Below are 22,939 nucleotides of genomic sequence, written 5' to 3' on the forward strand. Positions count from 1 at the left end.
GACCAAGGGGCTGCTTGACTAGGTCTCCCAACCCGCGGTCACCCTGTGTGCTCCGCTTGCAGCCGCCCTCCCCCCCTGTAAAAGAGACAGCCCAGTATAGCACGGCTTACGAGGAGAGCTATTAACTCACCCTAAGCTCACACAACAAGCTCAATAAGCTAAAGGTTCCCACGGGGCAGCCACCTCAATAACCAGGATCACAAGTAAGCGGACCCTTTCACCCTCCCACACTACACATCACACAGCCCCAGCTCACAGTGTCTAAAGGCACTCAAAGGATGATGCCTAAAAAAATCAAGCTGAGCACAAAGGAGGAGGAGGAGGTGGTGGGGGCAGAGGCGATCCCTGAAAATACGGTATTAAGAAGGACCACTAGGAGCACTAAAGGTGCCAACCTCCAAAAGTTTCAGGACTCAGTCCAGGGCAACTTCCTCCCACAGGGTCTCATCACCCAATTCTTCCAGGCCCCCAGTGGCCCGATAACCATGGACAGGAGTATACAAGGACCCGAGGGCAGTGGTACACTGTGGTTTCCAATATCGCAGCAAGATCATCCTTGCAGTTACTCTTGCGACCCTGCAGACTCCGGAAAGGCCCAAAGCCTGGAAGACGTCCGGAGCCAGGTAGCCCTACTTCATTCCACTGCCAGCGCGAAAAGCCCGTTAAGGATCCTAGCAGAAGTTCACAGGAGCATCACGGAGGGTGTACAGGAGGAGACAGGTAGCGCAAAGCAAAACACGGGCACCGCACCCTCTCCCCCAACGAGCCCTGGGACACACCTCTGTACGCCTGTGACACCCCGGGCAACAACGGAGATGACCACTCCGGGCAAGGCAGCGCACCTGTGCACGCCTGTGACACCCCGGGCAACAACGGAGACAACCACTCCGGGTAAGGCCGCGCTAACGGCATCGTTCTTGCAAAAACTAGAACACTCAATAGAGCGGACATTAGAAAACACCCCCATATACTCCGCCAGAATTAACCCCAGGCATCCGCAGCAGACGGAGGCACGGAGCCCCTTGAGCCTAACACAACATCAAGACTCAGGCGATGAGGTCATGGTCAAAGAAGTAAACCTGTCCATAATAAGAGAAGTGCAAGACACCAAGGCTAGGGCCTTATTATGGCAGTCAACAAAGATGGAGGTTCAAGTTGACCTCCTGCACTCAATTGCCCAGCACTTAGTGCGCCAAGACGACAAACTAGCAAAGTTAGAGGTGCTCTTTGAAACCCATGCGGCCAATATCAACTCGGGTGCCGCCATTATAGAAAAATGGGCAAGCCTACCCGAAGTTCTAAAAGATATGCTCTCATTAGCCAAGGGCCTTGGAGAGAGGCCCCCTCTAACACAGTTGGCGCATAAGCCACCAGCTTTGACGAGAGTGCATGAAGTAATGAATGATCCCTGCACCACGGTCACCAGCTCATCAAAAGGTTCGCTGGCAGTGCCATGTAGCAAGCTCACCATGCCAGAACAAGGAAGCGGGGACTTTGAGGTTTTGGAGCCTGAAACCGAAAGCGACGATTCATCCGTCAGCATTCCTCTCTCGGAACAGGCCAACTGCGCATCGGCTGGTGCAAACGGTCCGCTTTCACGGAGAGCAAAAAAAAGACTTAAGAAACAACTAAAGAAACTTAAAACCAAAAGCAGGATCATACCATCAGCCACAATAACTTCTGGCGCCACCATAACTGAAAGTACATTTAAAACACCCTTTCCTATCTTCACCTCAAACCGTGCACTGAAGTCTGTCAAGCCCAGTGACGCACCACTTGTCCCTAGTGAGACCCCTAGACACTCAATCCCTGCTCCGGAGGGCCCCAGTAATGCGGTGGATCTTCCACGGCCCTCACTAGTGGTTTCCGGAGGTCCTTCCAGCGCCAATGATCCATTTGGCTGGGTCCCCCAACATAAGACCGAATCAACCCACCCTTCGTATTTGGGAGCGCAGCTGGGACTGCCTTCTCTGGTAGGTCCTCCAACCAAGGTACCAGGTAGCCAGAAACTAGGAGCTATATACAACAACCTCCCTCCCCCGAACGCTATCAATGATGAGTGGCAAGGACTGTCAAGAGAGGCAAGCCCCCCAAACACGAACTCCGACAGACAGTGCCCAGGTGACCGTCACGCAATCATTGCACACCCATTTCATCAGAGGCACGTGTCCCCCGGTGAAGGGGCACAAAGGCGCTCCTCAGAAAATAACAAACCACTAAAAACTTACGAGCTGTTGTTCACCCCCAGATTTACAGCCATGGACTCCTTCGACATCCTGAACAGGTCCAATATCGTACGACTCTTCGGCCACATTGAACCCCTGGCACACATCACCTCGGGGATGATCGAGTGGGTGAAGTTCAAGAGCCTGGACACAGATACTCACGGTGATTCCACCATAGTCGGACTAGCAAACCAGCAAGCCCAAAAAGCTGTCCTCCAAGAATCATCCCAACTGGCAGAATGGGGTATAGAAGTCACCGCCCCCAGGGTTCCAAAATACCCGCACGTCCTCAGACCACACTATGGTCTACAACATGCCATCTCTGTTCTCAAAGGCACAAATTCCACGTGTTCTGACGGGGGACTGAAAGCCGGGAGGCCAAGATCCCCGCTAAAAATAAAACTCTTGCTAAAAGAAAAACAGCGTGTCGTGCAACGACCTCAGCAAGGACCAGCCCTTTCGGAGGACACATGGAGACGGGGCTCCTAACCCCCCCCCCACACATACGTAAACATCAGTCGCGTACGCCCACCAAGAGGCCAGGATCGCAACCTTAGCATCATCTCATGGAACATTGCAGGGTTAAATAACATCCGCAGGGTTACAGCCACCCATGACTATCTCGCACTGGGGGACATACTATGTATCCAGGAGACCTGGGCAAGGACCACTTCACCAATCGCTGGCTACCACGAATATTTCAAACCAGCAACCAAAAGGACGATCTTTGGTCGCCTGTCAGGGGGTCTCTCAATCTTTGTAAGCCACGCCTGCAAATTAAAAATAAAAGAACTATCTCTGGAGCCACCGGACCTACAAGCTATCTCAATAGAAGGACTGAGAGCGGACCAAACAACCCGACCGCTTGTATTAATCAACTGTTATCTCAACCCTGCAAAACTTCACTCTCCACACGGCTTGGAATCATTCACCACCGCCCTGGAAGATCTACTAATAAGCCGCTTGCACTATGATGTAATCATAGTCGGTGACTTTAACCTGAGAGGCCTGGATCTGCTACCCATGAAACCACCCAGCAGGAAGTCAGCCCAACTGATTGAACTTTTAGCAAATTACAACTTGCAATCCACCCACGGGATACAAAAAATGCGCTACCCCGCATGGTCTCCCTATCCGACCTTCAGAAATGTCTCCACTATAGACTATATCTTCATCAATGCAGGACTGGCTAACAAACTTTGCAACTTCACTGTGGACGACCGAGTCGAAAGCGACCATAGACCCCTTCGTGTCACATTCAACCTGACACGAGAACAGGCGGTCTCCTACGCCGTAATTGGTATGACAACAGGCGAAGAACACCATTTAGTCCTTAAAAGAATAAAATGGTCGACCAATCTTAGCCACAGTCTTAATGCATTCATAGCTAACAGGGCGACAGTACCATGGCCACAAGAAAGTGAATGTATATTACACCTATGGGAAACATTGACCAATGACTTACTGATGTGCCTGGGCAATACCCACCAATCAAGAAACGGACAAAAAAATCTCATCCCAGGTCACCAAAAAACCCACAGTCTTAAGCTTGCCAAGCATGCACTCAACAAGGCAGTGAGAGCAAAAAAGAAAGGTATCCACCTGCCAGGGGGGCTCCCCATTGCCGTTCTGCGAGCCAAGTACAAAAAGAACATCTGGGATCTGAAAAGAAAACGGATCGAACAGAATTGGCTGACAGTGTTTTCCATAATTAAAGGCAAAGATAATAGCAAGCTCTGGCGCTACATCAACAGCCTGTCATCAGGTGGTGTACATAAGGTTAACAGTGTTGGAGGAAAAGTATGGGAACAATATGCAAAGGGGCTGTATACTAGTGAGTCAAATCGAACGTCTCACGGTACAACCGGGTGGCCCAAGGCGGCAGCAGCTACCATCAGCCCTGAAAGTGCCTTGAACGATGTCTCATGTCCGCCCGTACCTGGAAAATTCTCGGAGGCGAAGATAGCAAAATACATCAAAGCCATCAGACCCGACGGTGCCCCAGGCCCTAACGGAATCCCCGCACAGGTCTTTAAGAAAGATCCTGCATTCTTCGCTTCCAAACTTACTCCTCTATTTAACCACGCATTCGCAACTGCAACCCTGCCATTCTCCTGGAAAGGCTCAATTCTCTTTCCTATCCACAAAAAAGGTGACCACTCGAACCCGGCTAATTACAGACTGATAGCCCTTCTTGACATTGAAGCCAAGATCTATGCCCGCCTGCTTCTTAAGGACCTGGAAACTTGGGTGGATAAGAACGGCATACTCCCGCCCTCACAGACCGGCTTCAGGGCTAACTGTTCCACGCTGGACACCATCATAGCGCTCTCGTACCTCGCTCAGAAGGCCAACATGCGGAATAAGCTGCCCCTGTTCTGTTGCTTTATAGACTACTCAATGGCCTTCGACCGTGTGAACAGATGCCGGCTCTGGGCAAAACTAGAGTTTTGGGGGATCCCTAGAGATCTTCTAAAGGCCATAAAAGCACTTTACGAGGGGACCTGGGTTCAGGTGAAACTAAGCGCCACATCTGTAACCACAAGAATTTCCACTGACTCTGGATTAAAGCAGGGGTGTGTTCTGGCCCCCCTGCTTTTCAACCTGTACACTGCAGACATGGGGCACGTCCTGAAAGATGCCAACCTAGCACCGCCCAGACTGGGGAAGCTGGTTCTGGGCACGCTCCAGTACGCAGATGACACAGTAATTATGGACCACACCAGGGTAGGCCTCCAAAGAGCCTTAAACAGTCTTGCGACGTACAACAAGGAGAACGAGTTACATATTAATGTGAGCAAGACCAAGATAATAATCTTTGGTAAATATCCACACAAAACTAAATTTTCATGGTCTCTGGGGGAACACCGAATCACCACGGCCCCATCCTACAACTATCTGGGCACATGGGTATCAGAGAGGGCCACCGCAGTCAAACATCTGAAGGCGCTTAAACCAAAAATCGACAAAATAATTACATCTCTAAGACGTCTAAGCCACAGCCTGGACAGTCCCTCTGCATATCCGATGCTGACAGTACTCAGGGCCAAATTGATCCCCGCTATCACGTACGGCCATATAGCCTACCCAGGGGCTTTTGAGAAAGTGGTCCAAGCAGCACAGGTGAAAGCATACAAGATGGTGCTACGGGCCCCCAAACAGGCCAGGAACAACAGGGTGAGACTGGAAATAGGCCTGAAACGTCCTGAACTGATACTATTGGGGGAATTGCTAAAATACTACATCAGAGTTCTGAAGTCGCCCGAAAACACCTTAAAGCACGCGCTAAAAACCATCTTTGGCGAAGCAGGCTCGCCATGGAAAGCCCAGGTGGAACTAGCCATTGAACTTCTGAAGATCGAGGGGCGGAGTCTGCACTTACACGAAATTCCATATTCCGCCTGGGCAAAAGCCGTCAAGCGCCAAGTCCAGTCCATTTCCTTTGAGCTAGACCTTTCCTCGCTCCGGCCCAACCCACTAACGCTGGCCCTGGACAAGTCCTACACTCCCGGTAAACCTCAACCATACTTACAAGACTCACTAACAACCGAAGCAAGACAGAAAATTCTGTTTATGCGCCTCTTGGCCCTCAGGATAACGGACTTCAATCCACGCTGGGCACGCCCGGACGGAGCCACTGCCTGCCGACTTTGCAATTATCGCAGAGAATCCTGGCTACACTTGCTATGTTGCTGTACCAAGCTGGCCAGCGACCGACAGCGTCTGCTACGTCCGGCACTACGCATCTTGGGCCACAGAACTTGCAAAGAGGCCTCGGATTGGTGTTTCTCTGAAACCACAACATGTTTACTAGCTAGGATAGGCAAGTTCATCCATCAAATTAAAATGGCACTCGAAGACCAATTAAAGGATACCATCCCGAAGAGCCCTGTGACCCGCCGTCCCAAAGTTGGCAATCCATAGATAATACAGGGACCCGCCGAAAAGAAAAGGGTTCCATCGGTCAGAGGTATCCAACCGGTGCCGACCCTGGGCCCAATGTAGTCCACAGTGCAACTGAGGATGTCAAACTTATATACGCCCTCCAGACTCTAGTAAGCGAGGTCTCACGTTGCCTCTAAATTTTTAATTCCTTTAATAATGTATAGCACCAGTGTACATAGTCCGCACCGAGAACAAATATCGGTACTAATGGGCCAGACCAGTGTATACCGAGCGGGGGGGGGGGGGCTTTTTACTGCATTTTACTGTATTTTATTGAACCAAACTGTATTTTTTCTATACTGTAATGATTTTAAGTAATCGCACAGTTCATAAATAAATAAAAAAAAATATAGGTGTGAGATTACTATCACTGCAGATACAGGTGAGAGATCACCACCATCACTGCAGATATTGGTGTGAGATCACTATCTCTGCAAATATAGGTGTGAGATCACTATCACTGGAGATACTGGTGTGAGATCTCTATCACTGTAGATATTGGTGTGAGATCGCCATTACTTCAGATATAGGTGTGAGATTGCTGTCACTGCAGATATAGGTGTGAGATTGCCATTCCTTCAGATATAGGTGTGAGATTTCTATCACTGCAGATGTAGGTGTGAGATCTCTATCACTATAGATATAGGTGTGAGATCGCCATTACTTCAGATATAGGTGTGAGATTGCTGTCACTGCAGATATAGGTGTGAGATTGCCATTCCTTCAGATATAGGTGTGAGATTTCTATCACTGCAGATATAGGTGTGAGATCACTATCACTGTAGATATTGGTGTGAGATCTCTATCACTATAGATATAGGTGTGAGATCGCCATTACTTCAGATATACGTGTGAGATTGCTATCACTGCAGATATAGGTGTGAGAGCGCCATTACTTCAGATATAGTTGCGAGATTTCTATCACTGCAGATATAGGTGTGAGAGCGCCATTACTTCAGATATAGGTGTGAGATTTCTATCACTGCAGATATAGGTGTGAGATTGCTATCACTGCAGATATAGGTGTGAGAGCGCCATTACTTCAGATATAGGGGTGAGGTTGCTTTCACTGCAGATATAGGTGTGAGATTGCTATCACTGCAGATATAGGTGTGAGAGCGCCATTACTTCAGATATAGGGGTGAGGTTGCTTTCACTGCAGATATAGGTGTGAGATTGCTATCACTGCAGATATAGGTGTGAGAGCGCCATTACTTCAGATATAGTTGCGAGATTTCTATCACTGCAGATATAGGTGTGAGAGCGCCATTACTTCAGATATAGGTGTGAGATTTCTATCACTGCAGATATAGGTGTGAGATTGCTATCACTGCAGATATAGGTGTGAGAGCGCCATTACTTCAGATATAGGGGTGAGGTTGCTTTCACTGCAGATATAGGTGTGAGATTGCTATCACTGCAGATATAGGTGTGAGAGCGCCATTACTTCAGATATAGGTGTGAGATTGCTTTCACTGCATATATAAGTGTGAGATTGCTATCACTGCAGATATAGGTGTGAGATAAAAATCACTGGAGATATAGGTGTGAGATCACTATCACTGCTGATACATAGAATACCTACGTGTTCGGTATACGAGAGTTTAAGATATTGGCATTGTAAATGACAATACCTTTTATTTATGTTTTAAAAACGAAAACAAAAATAAAGGGCATTGTCATTTACAATGCCAATAGCTGAAACTGGTGTAAATGCGAGACCTATTGCATTGCAAATGCTTGTTAATTTAGTGTCCTAGCCAATTTTTTTCGCCCCAGCCCAACACTGGCCGGTGGGGACGATGGAAGGGGGCGAAACGAAAGTGAGATAGATATAGCAAAGGAAAGTCAAACGGGCGTGATGAATTTTACCGGGAAGTGATCCAGGAATTACCGACACTAATTCAGATGCTGTTTGCCTTTGAACTGCATAGTAAACGTCCGTTCCAAAAAGTGCAAACGTTACACATCCGCAGGCATGCAATTGTCAACCCTGTAATGTTTGTTTTTTTGTTTTATTATTATTATTATTTTTTTTTTTTTTACGGAGTTTTATATAGCGCGAACTTGATGCGGTATCGGGTATCAGAGCGCTTTACATAGCACAGTTGCGTTACACGAGAACGCACATTCATTATGTGTAATGTTCTTATCTTCTCTGCTCTCTTTTACTTCGGCGTTTCCCATCAAAATGCCTCCAAATCTGAAACAATGTATTCCACACACTGCATCTCCATCCATGACTTTGTTACTGAGAAGAAACAATCGCTGCGAGCACGCCAGACACAAACGCACCCACGCACGCACAAAATCTCATACGTTTCTTTGATGGCAAATGTCTCTGAAGCTTACTTAAAAACTTAGACCTGTTTACTTGAACAAAATATGTTTAAAATGTACAACGCGCCGCTTGTAAAATGTGAAGAGCATGTTAGAGTGCGACAACCTCTTGTGAAAGCGTGTGCTCGCATCTGTGTTCATCAGAATGTACTTATTTGGTTGCACGATTTTTCATTATTGCTTATATTGCGTACATGGAATAAAACAAGCCGCTAGTGGGCGCCAAAGGACTGTGCTTTGTGCGAGTAACTTTCAAGGTGGCATTTTCTTATGTCTGCTTTTTATTATTTCACAGACTCAAGACAAAACTACTGGTGGCGTTAATCCAGAACCATGTCCAATCTGTGCGCGGGAACTGGGAAAGCAGGTACGAATCCATGCAAGGGATTGACTTGTTGAGAATTTCGATCATGAACAGTCTAAAAGTGGTCATGTTAGCTTATTTGTTGTGACGTTACGTAATGCAAGTACATTTCAGTTATCACGCTTCACATTGTGTCTTTACTCTGATAGAGTAATTTTAAGTAGCGGTATTAGCTGCCCCCAAACCCCCCGGCCTCTCGTAATTACATGAAACGAAATTCCACACAAAGCAGAACTGGCGTTTATTTTTATATTTTCGTGCGAAAGGCGTCATTGCGTCCGAAACCGCTAGTCCCGCAAAACCACAGTTGTTTTTGTTCTGGGTGGTCGTTTTCTTTCTATACAAATGTTGCTGAGACGCGCGTGGCTAAAGGGCATCATTCAAGAATTGTGTGCCACAAGCCGAACGCAAAAATACGCTTAATTACTCTGGTCCTACTGTTTAGGGGACTCCTACCCCGAGTCGTCTGGTTCAGGAGGACACATTGTGAAAAGATTTTTAAGAGCTGCTTGGTGAAAGACAAAGGGGTTCATTCAGGACACTCAGAAGGAGAAACATTCCGTCTGCAATGCGGCACGTGGCGCCTGTAGGCATTCTTGTTGGTGTCTTGCTTGCTTCAAGTTCTGAAGGTTAGTACAGACCGAGCCCAAAATCATTGTAATTGCCCCGGGCAGGGCCACAATAGTATACATAACCTCTGATCCTGAGCATTTGTCCCCCGATTGGGTTTCTGATCCTGAGCATTTGTCCCCCGATTGGGTTTCCACTTTGGGAGGACCTCCAGTTGCAGTAACAGCGAGATGGTTGGTTTGCATGTAATCATCTTTAACTTTAACTTCTTCAGCTAAAGTTACCAAGCCTACGTGCCCAATCTTCAGAGTGTGCCATAAACAGTCTTGCCAACCCATCCCTTGTTATTAATCTGATAAACTGAAGCTGCCTATATCCGCTTCCCTTATTTTGTTTGCCGTGGTGCTATCCACTAAAATCATGGCTATCTTTGAGTATGTATGATGTGTGAGCGAGTAGATAGTAATCCTGCTGATCCCCCAATGGTTTCAGTCTCTATATATCAATTTGTGCTTGCTCTAAGGTTTATTCTTCAATTTCATGTGATATGACTCGCAGCAGTACTACCCAAAACTTTCATTCTGTCCTTACTTTCATCCATGATCAAGTTAAAGTCTTAAACCATTGCCAGAAAACCTTTCATAAATCCACTCACTTTACGCAGAGTTTTCCCCAGAAAGCTTTTGGCCCTGGTTAGTGTCATAATCTCATCTCCCAGTTTTCTCTTCGTTGTAGCACATCCTCCTTCTCGTCAGATTTTCTAGCACAGAGAAAGGTAAAGAGTGTTTTATTAAACTGGCCAACACACAAGTCTTGGTTTCTACATTTCCATTGATCTGTGTAATATATGTCTTGGATCTAAACCTTTCTGCATCCACTTGGTGTAGATTTGTCCCTTGCAATACCACAATGTCTACCTTCTTAGATGCCATATGGTTGTGCATTTGCATCTTCTTGGCAAATTAAGCTCCTTCAGGGATGGCAGCCGGAATCCTTATTCGCTGTATCTTTTCTGTCCCTTTCCCTTCTTTGAACAACTGGTTCAACTGTAGCCTCAAAAATAACATTACAGAAAAAAATAAACAGGGCAAACAGGGAAGTTACATGAGACTCAACCAGCTCGTCTTTGTACTCATTCTCCGTATCTCATCTGCAGAAATGTCCAAGGGTAATCTCAACCTGGCTACTGCAATTCTCATCACATTTGGCGCTTGGGTCACTTCAGTTGTGCATTGTTATAGTGTTGTTCCCCTGTAAGCACAATACTTCTTTCTATGCAGACGAGCGCTTCAAGTTCATCGGGCTCCCCTGTCACATATTTTCAGGTTCGAGAGCTCTTCATAAGGAGACCTTTGTCATTGTCTTCAGGTATGCCCTGGTAGTCCTTACTGGGAAGGCCTCCTGTTATTTCTCTGCTTACTTCCAGTCTCTGTCATTGGGTCAGTACTAGCATGTAGATTGGTGTGTCTTTTTTCTTTGATGGGAGTGGTCATCTTGCATTCTCTTGATGTTGATCTTTGGCTACTTTGGGTGGGCTTCAGCATTGATTGTCACATGTAGCATTTCGATACTCTTCTGCACTGTTTGAACATGGTGCTCCTTGTCTCCCCAGTGAAATACAGTACACATGGATATGCCCATCTTCTATATATTACTTTCTGGTTGAGAATTTGTCACCGGTTAGAACTCTTTTCTCTTTCTTAGGATTGTTTTCGAGAGGTCTTGTGTTTTCTAATCCAGAGTAGCCATCTCATTACTCTTATCAAGGAAAGATCCAGAGACTTCAGCAAAGACAGAAGAGGCATAAAGGGGAAAAGGCATTGACCACTGCCAGACTGACTGTCCCTTTTCCCAAATTCCCCGATGGGCTGGAGCCCTTCAAAGCCATGGTTTCTACTGGTGCCACTATCACTATCCCCAGTTTCCCACAGTTAATTTCAACAGACATGGGGAAGCTTCAAGAGAGAGAAAGTGCGTAGGTGGCTGTTAGGTAGAGAGGGAGAAGTTAAAGTAAAGAGAAGGAGAGAGAGAGAGGATGGATGGTAAGAAATAACTTCAGAAAAGCTAGCTGCTTTGATTATTTTTGCGAGAGCTGATTTTGGTTCCCCAGACCGTCCCTGTCAATACCTATCTGCTTCTTCTTTGAGCGGCTAGATTGGCCCCTAAGCCAAGAACACCTCTGTTACTCAAAGGGCTGAGGAAGGTGAAAAATTGGGGACACTTGAACAAGCTATTGATAGGAAGTCACTTTCAGGGAAAATTATTTTTGGGACTTAGTTATTATTACGTTGTTTTTCCTTCCTTCCTTTCTCCATCACCCATACTTGCATCTTGCATTGTTGCCCTACATTGTCTTCGTTGTTTAGAGATTCTAACATTTCTAACACTTCCGGCCCTCACAGGGCAGCTTCTGCAGCCTGTGCCGCACTTGTTTGAGGTCCGGTGCATCACATCGCTGTTGCGGGCACACCACCTAAATCACACAAACCACCTCGGATGGGCTGGAGAAGAGAGGGTGAAAGGGTATTATTTCTCTTTTTCTCTGTCTCTTTAGACATGATTAACTTGATGATGCTCCCATTATTCTGGTTAATAGGTTCTTTTAGCAAGCTGGTTTCCCAAGGAGTGTTAATGTTAGCCCATTAGCAGGAGATGATGGCATTTGCATCTGAAAGGCTATCCCTTCTGTGTCACCTGCTGGGCTATTTTACCTGCGATTGCCTACAAGAGGAAAGGCAGGAACTACATTTTATTTTGCATTTCACAACTCTGTCTTTTAGCTATATAACATAGGATAGCATCATTTATTTTTTTGTATTCCTCCCAACAGCATGTTGCATTGTGGGACCCGTACTTTTGCTTTTAACAGTTTCATTATGGAATCAAAACACCAGCATGCAGAGTGCTGATGGCAAAAAAGGCAGAAATCAGCTGGAAGTATTATGCGTGACATGGAGCCACTAGTCATCTATCTTTTAAAATATTATTCCGTCATCATCTCCATTTAAAAAAACGCTAGTTTCTTGTGTAAAACCAAATGTAAACTCTGCTCGTATATTTTGTGAGGGTTCTCTGTTTCACATCATGCATTAAAACAAGAATTGGCAATATGTATTGTTTCATTTTCTTAATTGGAATGAAAAGTTTTATACTGAGCTGAAAAACACACTAAAGGTACAACATGGACCGCCTCAGTGCAACTCCCCCTAGCACAAATAAAACTGTAAGGATAGGTGGCAGCAGCAGAAACATCACACAGTTCTCTCACACATACAGGACAGGTACATCACAGTTAGCTAACACACTAAAGAGTGAGCAAAGGGTGTTAAAGGACTGTTCTATAATTTTCTTAAACAGACATAAACACACAGGAAGTGCAAAACTCCTGCAAGAAATAGCCAAACCTGATATAGAATTACTGTACATTCATATACTCATATAGGAAGATAAATGCTCATCTACCTAATGGGGTATGCTTTATTATTACGTTCCATATCTTGCATCGGGAAGAATTCAAGAGTACTTGAGTCCTCTGGTAGTACAGTCTTCGTGTTATCGATTATCTAGTTTTGGTGAGGTTATGCTACTTATGTCGATATTTATGTACTCCCTTTGTTAAACTATTAGAATTAGGTTATATTTTATGTGGGTAAACTAAAAATGTTTTTCTCTCAGGCATCCCTACCACATAATTTAAAACAGGTGGGCTGAGCAACCGACCCTACTTCTCTTTTCCATCATCCTTTTTTGGAGCTTGAATATCGCCCTTTCGGGCTCAGTTGTCTTCCCCAGGAATATAGGTATCTTACATCAAATATTGTGAAACAATCCCTGCTTCATGGGTGTGACACTGGAGCCAAGCTGTACCCGTCTGATGAGCCTAACTAGGGTGAAACCAGTCCATGGTTGCATGTGTTCCAGTTCAGGGAGGACCTGGCTTGGTAGCTCAGGCTGGACTGTTCCCATGAGGAGCAGGGTCAAGATTACTTTGCATATGGCTGGGTCCAAACTGAGGTGGCATGGTGCGCAAAAGAACAATGGGTTGGAGTCCTACGCTGAGCTGTTGCTAGTGGTTAGACGTATTGTAAGCAGCCTCCCATCACCTTTTGTGTGAGTCATGTCCCATCCTAAGTGGCATGGGTATGCCCAGATATGAGTCATGTGCTCATTGTGTCACTGGAACCAAGCTGTACCAGGCTGATGAGCACATAACTAGGACAAACCCGATCCTGGGTGGCTTGTGTTCTGGTACAGGTAGTGTAGGAAGCTGACTTAGTATATGGTGCACACTTGTGTAAGTAGGCACCCTGAACTAATCCAGACAACCTTTATGGTGATTATAGTGGTCTTAGACAACCTTAGAAAGCTCTCTAAGTGGTGACTGTGAAGAGCAGTGTTCAGGCTTAGTCCAGAAGGTGTGTAAAGCAGCTTGTTTTACCAGAACATAATCTTATAGGTATATATTAAGTGAAAAGGAACCACACAGTGTATTTATAAACATATGTATTTATTATAAGACACTCACTAACACACACAGATATCTCCTACCTGGAGATATACACAATGCACACAATACTTTGCAAATAAAACAGGTAAGTAGCACGATATACACAGAGGTCACCAAGGAGGGACCAAACCATATACTAAAATAGTGGGAAACAAACCATGAGCCAAGTCAAGATTATACCAAGAAGACGTAGTAGTGCTGGGGACCCAATGAACAACTCGAGTTAAGTAACCAGAAACCCCATGGAGGCCGCGTGCAGAGTGGGAACACAGCTGCATGCTCAATTCAAGTCAGTGGGTAAGTCGCAGTTGCAATTTTAAAGAAGGACCCTTCCCAGTGGACCCTGAAGAAACCCAGTGGAAGACAGAAGGTTGGAGAGCCACCCCACCTGTGTATACCCTAAGAACCATGATACCTACACCAGGGAAGTCGGGGACAAGGGTGCGAAGTGGTCTCGGAAACCGCCATCAAACCCAATGGAGGACTGCAGGTAGATGTCGCTGGCAAAGAAGGTGAAAGTGTCCCGTGGAACCCAAAGGTGGAGTCAAGTTGAGAAGCACCTGCAAGCTGAGGGGACAGAGTCCATGCCACTCAGTAGTGACCAGGAGCATGGAAGACGAATGCCCATTGATGTCAGGTGTTGCAGGAGAGTTGGTGACCTTGGAGCTGTAGCTGTGTGGACCAGGCGACGTTGTGGAAGACCAGGAGCCGTTCACGAGCTATCCCAGGTCGCATGTCGAGAGTTGAGGGGTCAGTGTCCATCAGGAGCACCAAGAAGCCTTGCCATCTGCAACCAACGTGACAAGTGAAAAAGGTGCAGTGTCGGAACCAGCAAGGTCCAAGGGACTCACCACAAGCAGGGGAGTCAGAGTAGGCCCCGAGCAATTAGGGGCGTCCACTGAAGCAAAAGAAGGCCCTCAAGAGGACCCACAGACCGGAGGCACTGGAGTTGCAAGATGACCTCAAGCAGCTCACCAAAGATGCAGGCCCACGGTGCAAGAGATGCGGTCAGGACGAAGATCTTGGTCACAGGAGATGCTTGAGGTGGGGACTATTTGGAACCTGAAGATCTCTGAGGAAGTGAGCCACCAAGCCTTTGCAACAATATGTTGACGCTGTGCACAGGAGTTTAGTTTCTTCAGTTCCAACGAGGGTTACTGGCCTCAAACTCAGTGAGAAGACAGTGCAGGCCTCGAGGGAGTTGAAGAACCTCCACCTGTATAGCTGAGCCTTTCGGAGTGCGTGGGAGCCCAGGATGAGCAGACTGGTCAGCTGCATTGCTGTGCCTGCAGATGCAGGGAAGTGACTCTTTCACTTATAGGAAGATTCCTTAGGGTGTCTTGGATGTCAATAGGCCTTGGAAGGATCCTGTATGGAGCACAGGCACAGACGGTGCAGAATACTTGCAGGACGACAAGACCAGGAGTAGCAGGAGTCTTCCCAGTTGCAGTTGCGGTGACCGGGGCAAAGTCCAGCGAAGTCCAGAGTGCCCAGAAGGTCAAACATGAAGTGGTGTCTTGATATGAATCTTGTCCCACAACAAATCTAGGGACCCACCCACAGGTAAGCCCTTAAGTACCCAAAGGAGAGGGTTGGGACAATTCAGGGTTCTCTCCCACGGGAGGGGCTGGACAGAGGGGAGGATATTCCATGTCCTTTGTCCAGTTTTGCGCCAGAGCGGGAGCCAACGGCTCCCTGCATTGGTTTGAACTGGACTATGCAAGGAGGGCACCAAATGTGCCCTTCAATCAGTCTCAGTGGCGCTGACAAGCGCCCCCACCCTGCCCCATACACTAAAGCCTGTCTGGAAGGTGATCACACCCCCCTGTGACAAGATAGCAATTTTTCTGCCTTCCCCTGCTCAAGCTTGGCTCAGCAGCAGGTGGGCAGAAACATGTCTCTAGTCGGCAGCAGCCCGAGCTTGGTGTCCGGTTCTGGAAGATTGGTACCGGGAACACTGAGGGCCTTCTGGAGGAGCTTTACAGTGCATGGAATCATACCTCCCATTCCGTTTGCGGTGTGGGGGTATAAATCCAACATGTTTGATACCAAACATGACCAGGTTCGTTACAGCCAGTTTAGAGATGGTCTCCTATGGGTGGCATAATACATGCTTCAGCCCATGGGGGACCCCTGGTGTACCTATGCACCTGGTACCTCAGTGCCATACACTAGGGACTTACAAGGGTACACCAGTAGCCAATCTGGGATGTACCCAAGTACTCACCATAACCAATTTACAGGAGAACACACAGGCGCTATTGAGCCTGCCATGAGGGTTGAGACCTTTCACTCCTGATGGCCCAGAGCCTGACCTACTATGGATCCTGAGCAACTGGTCCAAGTACCCCTTCTGTACTTGACTCTCAGTGGTAGGTACGGTCAAACAGTCCAAGGCCCTTTGGGGAGGAAGTGTGAATACACGTCAGTGAACACAACTCATAACTCAGAGTGCACAGCAGGGTCAATAAATAATTGTCCAGCCAAATACTTATATTTAGAATAAAAAGAAGTATCTTGTTTTTAACATCACACATTCAAAATAATATTATGACCTTTATAAGCAATAACACATTTCCCCTTGAGGTCAGGGCTCTAGTGTTTCGCTAGCAAATCCCTGTCCCATCCGCTCTTCCTAATACGATCGAGGTTATTCCCCATGCACTGGTGGTTGCATCTAGGGAATGCTCACTAGTAACCCTTAACTCAAGAGTCTTCTCTGACTCTTCGTACAATAGTCAAAAGTGTCTTGAAACCACAGCACCCTTAGCAGTGAGTTTTCCCTAAAAGGCAGCAGCGAGGCAGCTTGCAGTGTCTCAGCGAGAGTCCAGACCGTGGGAATGTACATTGCTCTGAACCTGATGGAAGAGTCCGCTTCATGCGGGAGGTGTGCAGCATCCTGCACGTGGGCTCTCTCTCCTGAGCCTACGGGTCCAACTTCATCAACGATCGATGGTGCTTCTGTACTACTCCTACATGGTAAGTCTGATGCTCCTTAACTGGGTGGTTGGATTGGATCCTGATGCTACTAACAGGGGGTCCCAGTGAAGTGGCGATGCACTCACGGCGTCTGTTGGTCACTGGGCACTCCGGCACAAGCCTTGGTGCTTGACTGTGAACCACAGGTTGCACAAATCTCAGTCCTCGGGCGATCGCCCAATCCTCAGCGATCCTAAATAGCGACAGCCTTTCCTGGCCTGTCCTTGCCAAACTGCTACCTGCCAAGGCGCCAGCCTTCACCACACTACAGCTCATACCATAATGGCCTGTTTTGGTATTTAGGATCACTACTAGGCTCTGCACAACCCTTAGCTCTTGAATTCCGGCAATACTTTTACAATGCCCTTCTGGCATTTGGGGTCTATGCAATCAATGCCCTGCAAGCTTCTCTCGGTCCACGTGACTCTCCATCATGGCTATTTTCACAGAGTACCCACAACCATCGCACCCGGAGCCCACTGGACCTCGCTCCCTCTAACACTCTCCTCTCCCTCACAGGCCGCACTGTTCTTAGCAAGCAGGCCGGTGCTGGTGACTCAGTCTGCAGAGCAGGTGGTCTTGGTTTCCCTGGGTGATGTCCCCTCACCCAGCAGGGGGACTGACAGACCTTGGTCCCCAGTCCTGGTCACAGGCAGACGTCTTTTAGATCTTCCCCTCCTCACATAGCCCTTCTGGCTGCTTGGCAGATGAGTTTGTGGTCTCAAGCTTCTCTTCTTATACTTGATTTCTAGACACGAAATGTGATTTAGGGTCTGGGTCTATGACATTTTGTGTTGGGGTTCTACTTCTTTTGAAGGGTATACTTTTCTCCCTTCTCTTCCTCTTGAAAGGCTGTCTATCACAGCGGGAGAGACTCCAACACTGATCGTCCTACAACAGGCGGTGGGAGTGACTAGAGTTCACACCTGGATGTCAGCCACAGTGATATGTGCATCAAAAGGTTAATCCAGGGCAGCAATCCCTACTCTTTATAATACCCTTATCAGCCCCCTCTCCTTCCTGAGACGTGTCAAGGCCCTTTCCTTGTGATCTATCACTAAATCAAAGAACATTCTTTTGAAGTGTACAGTGGGGGGGTCTTTCTCTCCCTTCCTCCAGTGTGTCCCACCCAGCTCACAAGAATGCAGCAGTACACAAATCTGTCATGTCTTTACCAGGCAGACCTGGGCTTCCGAAAATGGAACCCAGGATCCTCCATGTAATGTATCATTGCAGGCACGCTTGCACTCAGTGTACATACACAGCACACATACTGACACCTTAATGTATTGTGCCAGCCCAGATGCACATACATCCAGCTCGCACAGTCACTCGGTGCACACTGCTCAGTATTGTATCCTTTCTGTATTGTGCCATCAATCAATCAGTTATTTGTAGACTGCACTTCTTACCCGTGAGGGTCTCAAGGCGCGGGGGTGCTGCTACTTCTCAAACAGCCAGCTCTAGAGGAGTCTCCTGAAGGCCAGCAGGTCTTGGGTCTGTCGTAGGCGGATGGGGAGAGTGTTTCAGGTTTTTGCGGCGAGGTGTGCTTGTTGCAAACACACACACTGCCAGCACACACACTCACCATGCGTGTGCTGCACAACACTTCATGTATTGTACTTCTTGCAAGCACACATACTCCCAGCACATGCTTCCATTGCGCACGCCCTGCACAGCACTACATCGCTCATGTAATCGATTCCTCTCTGGTATACATACACCCAACCCAGTACATGCACTCGCTCTGCAGAGCACTGCTCTATCCCTGTACTGTACGCTTCCTAGGCACACATACACCCAGCATAGTGTCACTACTCCTGTGCAGCGCAGCACTCTACATCTAACTGATGTCAGTCAAGGGTGAGATTGGCACTCAGCAACGGAACTTTAAAAAGGCCAGTGAGCCTGTAGGCCTTACTCCAGTGACACAGGTTACAAAAGACCTGACCTGTTCACTCATACTGATCACTACACAGTATGCTGCCACCACTGTGCTGGTGCTATGAGGGTAGCGCTTTGGTCACCCCCACTCCCCTCACCCTGTCCAGGTACAAAAAGACCTCTCAGTCCATTAGACAGGCCTATATCATGGCGCACACGCTTGATCCATGTCTGCCTGTGACAACAGTACGGTTAGGAACTTTGGGTAGGGGTACACATCAATAACCTTGCATAGAACTTTTCCATCCCAACACACCCTTTCTGTGACAATTTTATTAATGACTCAAGAGGCAAGTCAGGAGTCTTTTTTTTTAACTCTTTTTATTAATTGCAGAGCAGGTTAATAACATAGTACAGGCATTTTCAGCGACACTACATCCAAATATCTGGAATAGTTATATGTCCATCCCTTTATTGTTCACATGGCGCTGTGAAGTGTAATTGTGGAGTTGTCGTGATACCTTCTTCATTCCTCCCACAATAGTGGGCCTCTTGCAGGCGGGGTGCACAACCCTCCCCTGTAAGCATTCCTTCCTCCCCACACCTGTTCCTATTTTTTTGGGCAACCTCTGTTTATGTAGACTGCCTTCTCCGCTACCATAGCCCAGTCCATATCTTTGCACCATTCAATATGTGTAGGTCTGGTCTTTACGCCCCAGTATTTAGCAATATTACCCTTTACTATTGTGATACCTAGTGTCGTCCAATCTTGCATTTTACGGCTGAGGTCTGTTGCTTCCCAAATGTTAAGGAGACACATCTTGGGCTTGGTGGTACGGGGGACTCGCATACCTGAGTAATTGTGTGCATGATTGTTCTCCAGTAGTTCGTAATCTCGGGACAGTCCCATATGATATGGTAGAATGTGCCTACTGCTCCGCACATATGCAAACAAAGCAAGGAATCGTTTTTTCCCAGTTTGACTAGTCTTTCTCTGGGTAGATAGGTTCTATGGAGCCCCTTGAGTTGGATTAATCGCAATCTAGAAGGTATTGCCACCTCCCACGGAGATTCCAGTGCTTCCTGCCAGTCGTTGATGTCTAGTTCTCCGATATCAATTTGCCATCTTTCACCGGGGCCCTGCATTGGATCTGCCAAATTATAGATTTTTTTTTATATGTGAGGGAGATTGCCCTACAGTCCTTTCTATCTGTGAGCAGCATGTCCTCTAATGGTGATGCCTCTGGGAAGGTGGTACCCTCAGGGATCACTGCCATGAGTGCATGTCTGATCTGTAAGTATCGGAATGTTTCCGTTGCAGCCATGTTATATTGTTGTTGCTGTTTTTGAATGGAATAACTGTCCCCTTATCCCAGAGATCTCCCACCCTTGGGATTCCAATAAGATCCCATTTATGGAATCCTTTGAAGTCTATTAGTCTACCCAGCTTCCCTGTCTCTTAAAGTGGGGTAAACAGCGTCAGCTTGTTATGCCAGCCCAACTTTTGGTGCACCGTGCGCCACAGGTGAACTGTTTCCGCCGTAGGCCCCATGAGGCTTCTGTTGTTTGATTTGGCAAATAGTGATCATGTGGCACCTCTCTCATCCGAAATGTATCTGTCCATCTGAAACGCGGGGTCTGTATGAGGGCAGTGTGTCCAGTGGTTAAGGACTATGAGCAAGTCAGGAGCCTTGTTTCCTCCTATATAAGCCTTATATTTGTATATATGAAACAAGATTGTCTGTTAAACTATGTGCACGAGTTTTTTGGACAGTGCATATCATGAACTAAATTATTTCAAGTTTCTTTCAAATCTGATGATTACTGAAAAAGAAGTAAAGTGAAGAAAAGTAATTGGCCTGTGTCAAGCTCTGAGGCTGTGATCTAAACCAGGGTCTCAAGCTATGGGCCCTGCAAAGCGCTTTGCCCAGGGTTCAAGAAAAGCTTCCTCTGGTCTGTCCATGTTAAGCAAGGCCATTCAAATTATCCCTTGTATTTGTTTTTTGTAAGATGGGGCAATAGCAGCAGTAACACCACTCTTCATAGAACAGCTACATCTTGGTCAGAAACTGTGCAAGCAGCTCTCCTTTAGAGTGCAGGTACAAATCAGGCAACACCTGTACTAGATTTTGTTCCTCGCAGAATAGGGACAGCATGGCAACAGCAGCAGGCTTCCCTCTGTCACAGAAGGCAAGAAGTGCAACCCATCTTCCGTTTCCTTTTAACAGATCCAGCATTGCAAAGTTGTACAAGCTTTCATCGCTCACAGAACATGAACGGTTTAAAGCATAAGTGACATGTAGGCTACAACTAGATGTCGGGAACAGGTACCTAACTTACTGAGAGCAATGTATCGGTAGATGAGTGAGTGAATATGCGAGTTCAGACACCATTCTCACTTAGGTGATATTCCACCTCAGCACCCTAAAAATCCTGCTGCTGTCTCTCTGAGACCTGTTTGATTGATTCTTTGTTTTTCCACTTACTGATAAATTGTAGAAACCTAGTAGGTCATTGTTATTTGGAACAGCCTCGCCTCAGTCTAGTAAATATGTTCGACAGGCAGCCCCACAGGTGCCAACTTCTTCGAAAATGTTTTGAATGAGCGTGCATCAGGCTTTGTGCAATGGTTTTGTAATTTGGCGAAGCACGTTTTTGTAATTTACCTGAGGCCTGTTGGCAGGTTGCTGGGGTACTTCTGTTTCACATTAGGGTATATATCAGTTTTTCAAAGCAAAACATTCACAGGAACTCTGATGAACGACTCTTAAACAAGGATGCGTTTGTGGCATCAACGCATTACTGTAGAGCCCAGAAGAAGGTAGAGATTTATTGTGATTGGACCAAGGATGACGAAGGACTTCGCAGGGAATGTTCTCTGCCTAGAGGCATGAATGAATGCAGGGACTGCGAAGGATGTTTTTTTTTCAAACAAAATGAGCATTGAAATAAAAATGAAAAAAAGTGTAACCTTAATGCAAAAGGAACTTTTCAGTCAGATCCAGTTCGAGACAATTATATCGAAAACACTGTCTTGCGAACACAATGATTACAACTATTAACCGAAAGTCGAATTGGGCTGCTTGGGAGCTATTCAGTGCAGCACATGGTGACTACAGAAACGACCTGTAAACACAATGGTAAAGTTGTTGTGCCTCTGTTCCTCGGCACAGCACGTCTCCCTGACTGGAAAATACTCTAATTATAGCTGCCTTTCCAGTCAATGAAAGCTGCTGTCGGCTTCTAACTAGTCCAAGAAAGCAGTGCGGGCTTACACCACTGAGCCAAACCAGAACCCCTGGTGCAGGATGTGTTTTCGGTTTCTTGGAGAAAGATCTTTGTAGTGACAAAGAAAAACGAACTCAATGTATTATATGCATCTCTATCAAGACACTTTAGCTTCACGGAATCCCTTAATGTTCCATCCTGGAAAGGCTTTCACTCCCTCCCTTACCAGGGGTTAGTCGACACCGTTTGCACGGTGATAACTGGGTGGGCTATTCTCGAATTGGAAAGTACCCCCTTCATCCTGTCCCTCAGGAGAAAATTAACACTGCGGTAGTATTAGGCACAGCTAAATCATTTTGGGAGTGCAAATTCGCCTTTTTTAAATTACAAACGTAACTTCGCGCTATAAGGTGCACTTTCTTGCTTGCCCTTATGGTTCTACGAGCCTGGCCCGGTGTGTCGGGCTCGAAGCATTTGAATGGTAAGACCCGACGGGCTGGCATACTCCTGCCTTGGGATCCTTGTCACAAAATTGAACACTTACATTTGCTGATGCTTTTACACAGCATCAGCCGTTGGCTCTTTCGCACTTCGACTCCATGCAGGAAATGATATAACCCAAGTGTTCACTTTCATTTGGAAGAGTATTGTTGCAGAAGCTCTCTAACTTTGCTTGCCTGCTGCGCCCGGTCTGCTTCTGACCCGTGCTTGAGACAGCACCGGATGTAATGTCCCAGCCTGCCCCGATCATGTTTCCAGTACTATTTTTAGTGTGTTTTTAGTACACGTGTAAGCCTTATCACGAGGCGCTCCCTCCGCGTGCTGTTGTTGTTTCTGCCTCGCTTTTGTTGGCATGACTCTTACATTGCCATTTTGTGCTTGGTCACTTTACGTTTA

The 22,939-nt window shown here is 46.8% G+C and overlaps 1 protein-coding gene across 1 annotated transcript in view; it reads left to right on the forward strand.

Moving 5' to 3' along the window:
* SHPRH (SNF2 histone linker PHD RING helicase) overlaps nucleotides 1-22,939 on the forward strand; it is a 759,436-nt gene that overhangs the window by 656,142 nt on the left and 80,355 nt on the right. Inside the window, exon 24 of the mRNA XM_086927277.1 lies at nucleotides 8,806-8,877. Coding sequence (XP_086783403.1) covers nucleotides 8,806-8,877 — 72 coding nt within the window. The remainder of the gene's footprint in view (nucleotides 1-8,805; nucleotides 8,878-22,939) is intronic.

The sequence above is a fragment of the Lissotriton vulgaris genome, chromosome 6 (genome assembly GCF_964263255.1).
Source record: "Lissotriton vulgaris chromosome 6, aLisVul1.2, whole genome shotgun sequence".
NCBI classification, from domain to species: domain Eukaryota; kingdom Metazoa; phylum Chordata; class Amphibia; order Caudata; family Salamandridae; genus Lissotriton; species Lissotriton vulgaris.